General features: G+C 37.9%; 1 protein-coding gene across 2 annotated transcripts in view; it reads left to right on the plus strand.

Annotated features, from left to right (window-relative positions):
• Positions 1–12,434, plus strand: part of LOC111516254 (probable ribonuclease ZC3H12C) — a 42,293-nt gene that overhangs the window by 12,439 nt on the left and 17,420 nt on the right. The window contains exons 1-2 of one of the 2 annotated variants that reach the window (XM_074171517.1): positions 688–1,022; positions 8,253–8,449. In XM_074171517.1, the coding sequence (XP_074027618.1) occupies positions 1,005–1,022; positions 8,253–8,449 (215 nt within the window). In that variant the 5' untranslated portion in view covers positions 688–1,004. Of the gene's footprint in view, positions 1–687; positions 1,023–8,252; positions 8,450–12,434 lie in introns of those variants that run through there. The other variant, XM_074171516.1, reaches the window with a different exon arrangement.

The raw sequence follows: 12,434 nt of genomic DNA on the forward strand, positions 1-12,434 counted from the left end.
GTATACATGTATGGGTTACCTTTATAGCATAAATAGGGTTACCTCGCATTAGTTTCTTGTTTCAATCTTCCTCTTTGAAGATGATCACATGATGATCGAAACACGTGTCGAGGTGTTAAAAATAACGATTTGGTGTTACTCCAGTAATAATCATTACTACACCAAAGGTTCCAAACAGTGCATCATAAGTATATTTATTCAAAGTACATAAGACTGTAAGTAGAGATTATCGTGCCTAGTTAAGATTAGGTACTTTCGCTATTTGTTTATTCTGAAGCGTACGCCGTAATATCAAAGATCTGTAAAGTAACTGCAACAACTCTAATGATTCTGACTGCCTTTTATTTGAGCATTTGTCTTGCATTATAGGTCGTCCAGGGAAAGGACTACCTCTCGTGTTGTTACGTTGAAAAACGTAACCTTGTTGTTAAATCCGGTTCGAAGGACCACATTGGCACATCCAAATATATATAATTAACAAAACCCTAACGTAACCGCATAACTGGGGGCCGTGCTCTTGTAAATTCATGTGGGCAGCATCTTCTAGTCGATCAACGCACACCTCGAACTCGTACACCTTGTATTTTCCTTGGATCAACCTGCTCTTTCTCCTACTTTCTTTCGGTTGCCCCTCTTTTCACCGGCGGCTATCGTGTGCAGCAGCTAAGTCCGGTTCGAAAACAGCTGAATATCTCATTCATGTCGATGAGATTCGAATCGAGTTTGTTTGGCCGAATTTCGTGGAGAACGATAGTTCCTTGTCGGACCTCTCCGGTCGACCTATACATTAACAAACATCCGGTTCGAAATTTCAATCTAGCACGTCGAGTTGTTGATATCGTCGCGTCGGGCGAGAATTGCATTCTTCGTTTTCGGTGATCTTGTGTGCGGTATGCTTTTGTTTATCGTGTGGAGCAGTTGCGGTTGGCTGTGACAGATGAAAATACATTGCTGAGAGGAAATGCTTGTGGCGGTATGTCACGGAGAGTTGGTTCTATCTAGATATGACAGTAATCGGAGAGGTGGGTATTTTGTTTTGCCGTGGTCGCTGGAGCGAAAATTGTTGGGGAAAGGTCCTTCACGCACTTTCCTGTAGATTTATTATGTTCGAAGATTGATTAATTCGACGAAACATTACTTTCTATACTTCTGAACCGAAACTGCTAACAAAAACACTTCAGATCTACAGGAGTTGAAATATATTCTTGACTCGCGTTTGGCCAATAATGGAGCCATCTGAAGATGATTTAACTAGTTCCAAAACTTGGTCTATCTGTATGCAACTGGATCATACAAAGAGTGCAGTGGAGATACAGTGTGACCCATTTTTAATGGAAACACCCCCCTAAAATTTGAAGTTGTGAATCGATTTTAATAATTTTTTTTTGAAATGTCAAGTACTAAAAGGTCTACCTTGGGACAAAATTTGAAATGTTTATTAAAGTTTCAGGGCAAACTACGATATTTTTTCTTAGTCGAAAATCGGGATTTTTCATTAGCGAATTTTTTTATTGAAAAAATCACTACGCCACTGGATTCAGAGTGCCTCTAAACAGGTGTGACCAAAATTTCATGAAAAAATATTCATTATTAATCAAGTTATGATAAATCAAAAATTCGAAAACTCACACAGCTAACAGTCACAATAAATCTTTTTTTTTTATGATTTCAACAATAAAGTGCCGCCAGATGAAAAAAAACAAATAGCTTAAATATTTTTAATGAAAATAACGGAATTACATTCACCCAATTCAACTAACAAAGAAGCAAAAAATTTTAATAAACGTAACTAATATTTAATTATTGAAATGTTGCGATTCAGTGCAACAAATTAATTCTAACTCATATTCTAGTAGCCTCTACTAATACACCACGTATTTCGATACATGTGTCGTAGCGCTTACGAATGTTTCTGATTACGTTCCTTAGTTCTTGAGGGCTAATATCTGCACATACCTGTCGAATTCTTGCTCAAAGTTCATTTCTATCTCTTGAGTGGTTTTTGTAAACCTTTTGTGTGAGAAGTCCCCAGAGAAAAAAGTCCAAAACTGTGAGATCTGGAGATCTGGGTGGCAACTCTATAAACGGACTACCACGGCCTATCCATCGGTTTGGAAAATGTTCGTTAAGCCATTGCCTCACAGCTGTGGCATAATATACTGAACACCCATCTATCTGAACAATTAAATTTGATCGTTCATTGATTGGCAGCTCGTGAATATCATCCCAAAACTGTGTGTTTGAAAATTCTAGAAACCTCTGCGCATTAATGTTTTCCTCAAAAAAGAAAGGACCAATAATTCGTTCGTTCAATATCCCACACCAGACGTTGATTTTTTGGGAATACTGGCTTTTACAGTTTATTACCCAGTTAGGATTATCCGCTGCCCAATAGCGACAATTCTGTGATGACACTACTCCATTTGTAGTGAAAGTGGCTTCGTCGGTATATAAAATATTTTTTAGAAAATTTGTATTGTTTAAATATTCCCCTTGGGCCCATAAACAATATTCCAGGCGTCTTGCTTCGTCGCCTTCTTGAAGTGTGTGTAAAAATTTCGGCTTGAAAGGTTTAATATTCTTCGCCTTGAGACATCTCCGAATAGTTTCTCGTGGAATATTCAAATCTAAAGTGGCATTCCTTATACTGGCATCAGGATTATTTCCGAAATAATCTAAAATGATTTGATCATTCCTGTCATTCCTGTTTCGTCTTTGTACAGGATTACTTTTTAACATTATTTTTGATACTGCACCAGTTTCATTGAATATTTTATTTACCGTTCCGCAGCTAATACGAGGACGATCTGGATGTCTCTCATTAAATACTCTACAAACCTCTCCAGCATTTCTAACGTCATCTCCCGAAAGGCGTACAATTTCAATTTTCTCTCTTACGCTCAATCTTGCAGCCATGACACAAAATAATTCGAAAAACTGTAAGGTGAATATTGTTGACAATAGTACACTTAAATCTTTCACAAGTGTCAAACTGTAGTACCATTTCCATGGCAACTAAGATTTAAATTGAAATATTAGGTCTTAGTTTTAGTTAATTCGCGTGAAAACTTGAATGTAATTCCGTTATTTTCATTAAAAATATTTACGCTATTTTTTTTTCATTTGGCGGCACCATAATTGTTTTATTAGGATTGAGTTTCAAGTCATGTTCACTTGATGATATATAACTGATCAAATTTAGATGAGCGTTCAGGAAATTTGGTGTCTCAGCATTCACATCGATTTTAAAATGTATAAGTCTGTATCTTACAAATCTTGATGGACGAGATAATGTCAGTAGTATAAACGATCAACAATAAAGGTCCCAAAATGGAACCATGTAGTACTCCACATAGAATATCTGGAGATAAGGAGTAGTGACCATCAACAATTTTTTTGAGATCGTAAATAAGACCAGACGAAAATCAAGGCAGCTTAATATAAACCGAAATATTTGAGTTTCGTGCAGCATTTGCAATTCCAACGACATGATTGTGCCAAGACATATTGGTGTCCATTTAAACCCTCAACAAACTTATCGAAGCAGGAATAGATTTGAACAAAATCTGTATTATTGTATGGAAACAAATGGGTCACATTTTCAGCACTTGCTGAAGTAGGATTCTGCTAAGTCCATTACACATTTCAAAGTACTGGGTTGTAGTTGTTTTTCTTCATAATACCTACATGTTTGAGTGAAATACAACAAATTAGGTATCATTGGAAAGAGAATTTTGTACCCTTTCAAATGATATATCACTCGACCCCACTTTCCATTTAAAATTTTAGGTTTGTTACTCACCCTCGCTAGGGGGTTGAAGGCAGAGGTAGAAAAATACATCTAAAATGTGTCCCCCTCAAAAGCAAAATTGACCTGTCCGAGCATTTTTGCGTTAAGTTACAAAAAAAGGAGAAAAGCAAGGTGCATACTTTTCGTTGGACCACTCGATATACCACGCCATATTAGAACAAACATTTATTGAGATATGGAGCTAAAAAACTACGTGACATTAAAACGGACAATTTCTTTAAACAACCTAATAACATTGATGATAAAAATAATCAAACTGTTCGGTGTAAAAAATCACCTATGATGTGGTTTGCAAATAATATATTATGCAAAACCGCAGGACTTCACAACTATAATCCAAATTCATGTAAATCATTTGTCATGACAATGTTTTATGATTAGTTAACTGTAATGAATTTCCGATAATATAAACAGACACGTAGATTCATGTCTACAACTTGTGATTAGTGACCATGGGAAATTTTGATGGAATTCTGAAATCTCATTAGATCTGCTGTCAATGATTTATGTTTCAGGGAATATTTTGATCGGTTGGTCACGTTATGCTGGGTAAATTTACGTGGTTTTAGTATAATTATTTCCTTCATTGAAATCTTGAATAATGATGCAATAATTTCTTGATGAACTCATCAAATCATACATTCCTTCTTTTACGAATTCCTAGGATGCCTATTCAATTAGTTGATCAGATTTCAATTGTCCAAACATCTACTTATTTTACAATTCAACAAGCAATGAACAATACTAATTTGTTATTGAACAACCTAAAATCAACAAATAAACTTGTAATCGTAAGTTTCGTAGTAGGAACAGAGCGATTATTAAATAAAATTGAATGATTTCATATCTCAAAAACCTTCGTTGATGTAAAAAAGATAATATAACAACAGATTAATAGTTGAATAAGTGAAGTGATGAACATTAAAAGTATTAGAGTGATTATACTTTATTTCTTTCTAATGGGTGCTGAAAATGAGTGTGTTTATCCCACAATTGATTGAATTAATTGCATAGAGAATGAGTTGGAGGTACACTCACTCAGTTTATCGCTGTGTGAAGCGGTGGTTCGAACCGCAAGGCCGGACGATGGATTTTCACGTTCTATCGTCCATCTTGTGTTACGAATCACATGTTGGAAGGTGACTGCTGGTTAACGGAAAAACAACAGATTTTTTTAACAGATAAAAGCATAATAGATTACTACTGTTCAAACGTGGTACAGCTTGGCAAATCTAGCTGTTCCTTACGAACAGCTAGATGGTAACTGACCACTTCCAACTTTTATCGGGAAGTACAATCGAGAAAAAATTTTGGCTTAAATTCATTCGGCAAGTGTTAACAGTTCAAAAAGAGAAACATTAACTACGAAGTCATCAAATGTAATTTATATAAAATGATTCATACGAAATACAAGGAGTTTGAGACAATCTACACGGACGCATGCAAATCCGAAGACGGCGTAGGAGCCGCTTTTACCAGTCTTCAATCTAATTTATCATTCAAACTCTCCCTGGAAAGCTCTGTGTTAACTGAGGAACTTTACGCCAGTACATAGAGAAGAACTCCATGAAATTTTTGATTGTGTCATATTCTTGGTATGACACTCACGACACAGTTACGAAAGGGAGGACTGATGGTTCGAGAATGTGTACGCCTAACATGCCTGCAAACAAAGGATCGCGACTAATCATTGTGCATTAGGAAGTAAAGGATGCGTTCCGATTATGTGGAAAAAAACTTGAGGGCTGCAATGGTGTCTATCATAAGAACATGGAAGCTAATATTTTTGAGGAATGGTTTGAAAACATATTGGTCCCAAATTTGGATGCGAATAGTGTAAGTGGTTCTTGACAACGCTATCATTCGGGACACCTCATCAAAGGCATAAAAATTCGAGGAAAGATGAAATACAAAGTTTTTTAATGGATAACAATCTGTATTTTGATGATAACTATACCAAAAACCAACTACTTGAAGTTTTACAGACAAAAACATTTGAAAAAGTTTATGCCCTTGAGAGTATTGCTAAAAAGTATGGACACCCTATACTAAGACTTCCCCCCTATTTTTGTTTTTCAATCCCATCGAGTTGATTTGGGGAAAATTGAAACAAAGCATCAGGCGTAAGAATAATTTTCATTTGAAGCGACAATATAAAAAAAATACACATATTCCGGTAGGGAACGCGATCTCCAATTCTTCCTTTTGTGTAGGTGGAAAATAATTGAAAAATAATGAGTGATATATAATTGCAAATTATAGATACGTACAGTCTCATCGGAGATAAATGAATTGAGAGAAAGTGGATGAACTAACAACCGATAATTCATCGATAATTGAACGCATAGTAACTAGAGATGATTTTGAAACGTGGCAAGTACATAATCTACAAAGCATTGCTTGCGATATTGATATCGCAATCTTTAAAAGCAAATAAAACAAAGTCGTTCTCGAAAAAATATGGAATAATGCCGCCAGTCCAAAATCTACACAGTGACTCTTCAACAAAAAGGTCGTTAAAATTCTAGAGTCTCTCTTGGAAGGCCCTCGTGAATTTCGTCAGGAAGTGTTTCGATTCCGGATAGATTACCATCTTCATGCATGGTATGATTACTGCAACCTTTTTGCTTCTAACATTAACGACCATGAAAAAAGAGAGATAGAGAGAGAAGTATATCAATTTATGTTCGATGTATTGGTTTGTTGTAACAAATAACTGGATTGTCTGTGACTTTATAGATATTTTCATCTCAGTGACGTTATTGTGTAGTTGGACCACTATAATAACATTTTAATAAATTTTCAGATACTATATTCATGTCAGATTTGGATTTGTTATCCACTCATGTATTGAGCTGAACGAATGAAGATGATTTGGTGTTGAATCCATATACCTTTTTATAACGTGGAGTACTTAATTGTTGTCAAATTCACAGTATAACAATGTATTCTTAACTCGAGGTTATGTTAAACCTAATTGGGAAATCGGTTTTAATTCAGCCTCTTTTTTTTCAGTGTGACACCATATATCCGGGATATCCCATTCTGTATGTAATTACGGTATCAACGATTTGTAGACGCGGAGGTTTCATTCGTGTCTTAATTAAGTCGACCTTTTTCTCTTGAAGAATTGTACTCCATCCGCGCATTGGCGTGGTATTTGTAGAGGTTGAAGTGATCACAGTTTATTTAAATATTTGTGATTCAAATTAATTGTAGAAGATTTACAATCTATTTATGACGCTACGATGCCAGCTAGTTGGCCTATATCACTATAGGAAGAAATGATAAGGCATTTCACAACAAAATTGAGATACCACTGATAATGAAGTGCTACTATACTTATAGACTTTATAATAAGTGTAGTGTATCTCAGTCATTTTTGGAAGCGGATATTTGACTTTTGGTAGAGACGTAGACCTTCATGGGCTGCACTTAGCTAAAGTGACAGCCTTGAACTTAGCCTACTATGTAACCAGTTAATGGTTCCGAATAAGAAGCTACTGAAATGCAGATGTCATAGTTATCGTGCAGACCGGCAAAATTGTGAACACTCTGTGCGATAGAGCACAGGATGGGCTCAAATTAATAAAAACGTGGTGTAAGGAACACTCACTGTCGACTCAAAAACCAAGAAAGGTAAGGATGTGGAGGTTACTCCAAATCACTAAGCCTAAGGGTTAAGTGGAGAATAGGAAAAAATACCAGCGTGGTTCGAACAGAACTGACTGGTATCTCAATGGTCACAAAAGATATAACCAGGAAAGGAATTTCTGGCAAAAACATAACAAACTGCACTGACAGTAGACAAGCCCTATTAGCCTCGAACAGGGCTAGTACTAGAGTGCCACCAAGATTTAGCCAAAGCCTCGGTAGATAATAACATTATCCTGAGGTGGGTTAAAGGGCATGACAGGAGAAAAAGTTATCGCATTGCCGACTCTTTAGGCAAGGAAGCGGTTGGACTAAGAATTTTAGGACCCAGTGACACCTACTGCCTGAGATGGGATGGAATCAAAGGATGCAGTCTTGCCAGGATCACCTTTAGTGTCCCTGGGAAGCTGGCGCCGAAGAAATATCTGGCGATGACCAGGAGAAACCTACGCTCAACAATAGGATTTCCGACTGGCCACTGTCAATCAAGGAAACACCTCCATAATATGAGGCTAGTGGACACACCTCTATGCAGGATGTGTGAACAGGAAGATGAAACTGTCAGGCATGTCCTATGCGAGGGTCCGGAGTTACCGTCAATAAGATAGTGTGTGTTCAGCCTACACCTGCCGATATAAAGGACAGGATGGACGATGGGCGAGGACAACTCCTCGGGAAGATCTACAATGGGTCTCCCCTACTGCTATTGAAGTTTAATTTACAACTTTTCAAACAGAAAAGTATATATCACGGTTAACCGATTGAAAATAGATATTTTTTTTTTCAGAAATATGTAGACGAAATATGCGTTGAGGGGTGCGCAGGGGCAGTGGCCGGAGAGGATTCAAGTTACGATTCTGACTATGAAAACGATCCACCGACCAGGCATCAGGATGTCTCTCGAACAACCAGCGATACCTTGGCGGCCGAGTACGCCGAATATGTGCAGTCGGCGCCAGAAATATCTTCCGGATATACAGCCAGGTGAGAGAAATTTTCTTTTCGCGGTAACTACCATATGTATCAGATGGGCTGTGCAGTTCGACGGCTAACATACAGATGGCGCTACTATAGTATTTAATTCGTTGGATTTTTAGGTTACCCTAACCTTCAAAAGACACGTGTACAGATTTCACAGCTGGCGGATTATTAGTTTGTGGGATAGAACGCAACTTTTGTTAGTTGAAAATGGATAAAAAGAAATGTCGGGCTTTGCACCAAGAAAATCAACCGTTGAGAAGTGGTTTGCCAAGTTTACACGAGGTGAAATGAGCAACGAGGCCGATGCACGCAGTGGAGGCCACAAAGACGCTGTTACCGACGAATACATCAAAAAAGTTCACCAATTAATTTTGGGTGGCCCTTCTTCCCTCTCTCTGCTTCACCGGTTTAGCGGGAGTTGACCGTTTTCCGCTTTATTGTGAGTTTCAATATATTGCGTATCTCTACGGTAGCTTGGCTTTTAGCCAAAGTTTGTTCTACCATCACTTTGGAGTAACCATTCCGTTGAAGATTTTTTTTATGATGCCTAGTTCCTTCTCGAGACCTTCCTTCGTACTACAGAGCTCGAAAGCACAGATTGGTAGAGTCTTGATGGTTCCTTTTTTGGTAGATTGATAAGAATGGCAATTCGTTTTGGACTTGCTCCTCCATTGTGGAGGTGGTGAAAGGTCTTACGCTGTTGATGTGATTCAGAAAGGTGTCTAGTTCTGTATTCCCATGGTTCCATACTATGAAGGTGTCGTCATCGTATCTCAACCCAACTCTAGATTTCTTGTAGACTTCTTCAATGGCCAGAGTTTCAAACTACCCCATATATATGTTGGCTAAAACTGGTGAAAGTGGCGATCACATCGGTAGTCTCTCATCTTGCGTAAAGAAATGAAGATTTCGTCCTTTAATTGGAAATATTAGTTTCTTACACAGCATTCTAGTAATTCTATGCCCACTTCTACAAGTAATTTCGATCTTCCAGGTCCCCGTCTTACAAAATGTCTTGAATTCTTCACAAAATATTAAGTTTTTCCTTGCAGTGGTTGTATTATGAGAAGTAAGAATCTGGACAAGTTTTGAGTAGCTGAATCTCTAGAGCTAATGATCGGTCTGAGCGGAACATCGTTCTTGTGGATTTCAGCAAGTCCATACAAGTAAGATAGCTTACTATGGTGCGGTGTTGGCGATGATCTCTCCGTTTCCGAAAAGTAGAATTGGTGTTTTTTCAAAGTCTGGTTCAACTTCCTTTCAATTGATGCAGTAGGGTCCCGTACAATCTTCGTGTATTGTTCCTTCTGAAGAACATCTTGGATCTTCTGTTCCTAGAGATCAGTATCCATCACAACAATAGCGTTTCCTTATCTGCAGGCCGTTCAGAGCTCTTCCTTCTCCATCGCTGCTGTTAAATGTTGGAACTGGTTTTTGATCCACCTGTTTTCTGATCTTCCACCTAAATTCTTCTGCCTCGGTCTGATCAATAAGGGAACAAGTGAGCGTTCCAGGTGAGTCTTCTATCAAGGACCATGCCAAAATATTTCACCTCCGTTCCAAATGTAATGACCACACCATTAAGGGAAAGTGGCGTTAGATCGTCCAATTTCCTTCTCTTGGTGAAGGGGATTAACACAGTTTTGCTGGGGTTGACAGACATCTGCTCCCTCAGGCACCAACTGTGAACAACATCCAACGCGCTTTGGAAGATATTACAAGCAACCCTTCTCGACGTGGACCTTGCCAGGATGACAAGGTCATCTGCATAAGCTTGCAGATCAACTTTTCTCCTGTCGAGGGTATCAAGCAGACTATCCACCAGGAGCGACCACAGAAGGGGCCACCTTGAGGGCAGCCCCTGGTGACCCTGAACCTGATAGCCTCGCCTTGAAGAGTTGTAGTTGCAGTTCTGTTTAGCACGGCATGGATCCAGCCAGTTATGGTCGATTCTATACCCTTTCTAGCCAGAGACAATCCTATAGATTTAGGTAGTGCATTGTCAAATGCTCCTTCAATATCAAGAAATACAGCAATCACAATCTTCTTGTTGTCAAGGGGAGATTTTCTCAACGAGGTTGTTTAATGCTGAATCTGTCGATTTGCCGGTTTGATAAGCATACTGGTGGTTATTCACTGGGGATGCATTCATATAATGCTACCCTCCTGATATGTCCGTCCAGTATCCTCTCCAGTCCTTTCAGCAGGAAGGATGTAAGGCTGATTGGTCGTACCAATTTGGGGTGTGGGTCTCTCTGGCCCACTTTACTTATATATACCACCCTTGCTGACAACCAACTGGGTGGTATATAGTTCCACGCCAGACAAAGTGGGCATAGATGTTGGCACAAAGGCGAAGGATTCCTCTATGTTCGTGAGCGGGCGGGAACTCAAGTTGATGGCGATGGCGGCTTTGCAGTTTTCCTGTTTTCGGTCTGCATTTGGGCATTGTTTCCTCACCAACTTTACCCACTTTCAGTTGTGGGTACTCTCCATGGCTTGGCGGATCTTCAAGCACGTGCTTTCAATCTTGGCAAGGATTGGTCCATCATCTTCTTCCAAGGTCTCTCTTGTTATTTCTTCAAATCGTTCTGTAGCATCCTGCATCAGAGAGACAAAAGTGTTTTTCATTCATTCCATTAAAATTCAGCCATCTTGTTTCATGTTTGACCACTAAACCAGAGATGCATTTAATTTTATTGTTGCGTAATGAAGTATCTTCCACAGCTTGGCTCTTCATATAAAATTCACTGTACAGAAGCAAGGACAGTGACTAGTGTAATATGTTTTTTTGGGTATCCAAACTCGATGAATGAGGCAGCAAATGTACTGCCAGAAGTTGATGTTATTTTCACAATGTAATTCAATTTCAGTGATAATATTTTTCGTTTACAATGAATTTTGAAGTAAACAAATTTCCTTTATCTGAACTTGTTTATGAAAAGTAATGCATCAGCATTATTAAAATGATACGCTGGCACCTACATAGTCATTAATAAAAGTAATAACAAACAATGAATGATAATGTGATAATTGCTTCAACAAACAAAGGTGCGAAGAGACTATAAAATCATTTGAGTTATTGAAAATATGTCTTGGGGATCCAGACCGTTTACACAAGTTCGTCTTCGTTATCAGGGATAATTATCGCACCTATATGATGAATGGGTTTGGTGTACAGGAAGTGGACATTCCATTAGCGACATAGTTTTATGAAGTGACGAAAGATTCATACAGGATGAGTCAGATAAAACGAAACAAGGCGTGAACCCTTGCCGTTTAGAAATCAAAACCGCTCAATTTTGTCGCTTGTCGCTTCTACTCTCTCGGCGGGTGCGCTTCAACGCTTGAAATTTGATTGGATAGTTCAATTATCTCGTAAACGTTGCATTTATTATAGTAGTTTTTCAAGGAATAATGATGGCCATGACGGTCAATTGGGAAAATCATATTAACGACATCATATTATAGTTAAAATTTAGAAATGTATCATCAATGTATAGAATACAAATTTTTTTGTTCGTGTTCTCGGGCAAATTCAAGCCAACAGTATGGTGTAACATTGAACACAATTTACGTTATTGCATATATTTGCCAATTCAGCATTTGACCCTCATAATAAATCGTATGCATTTACAACGATTGGAAGAATTATTTCACAATTTTATAACATCCGTTTATATAATATCGTTGAATATCTTTGATTCTTTGACCTTTCTATTTATGTTGCTAATTTTTTATTTGCCGTGAATATTCACAATTATACGATGAATATTCATTTCACAACGAATTTGAAATGACGGTTATTAGTGTTTGATATTTATCGTAGGCTATTTATAGCTCGAGATGATTTGAATATTCGAAAAATGGATTATATTTTGAATTTTGAATGCTAATTCATGATCGTTGATATTTGATTTTTTCAGCTTTATAGTCTACTGAATGAATACTTAAATTACTTCGTTCACAGTGTTTTTTTGAGATGATT

Source organism: Leptinotarsa decemlineata, unplaced genomic scaffold (genome assembly GCF_025532065.1).
Source record: "Leptinotarsa decemlineata unplaced genomic scaffold, Ldec_3_MD MMD2_tig00000010_RagTag_RagTag, whole genome shotgun sequence".
NCBI lineage: Eukaryota > Metazoa > Arthropoda > Insecta > Coleoptera > Chrysomelidae > Leptinotarsa > Leptinotarsa decemlineata.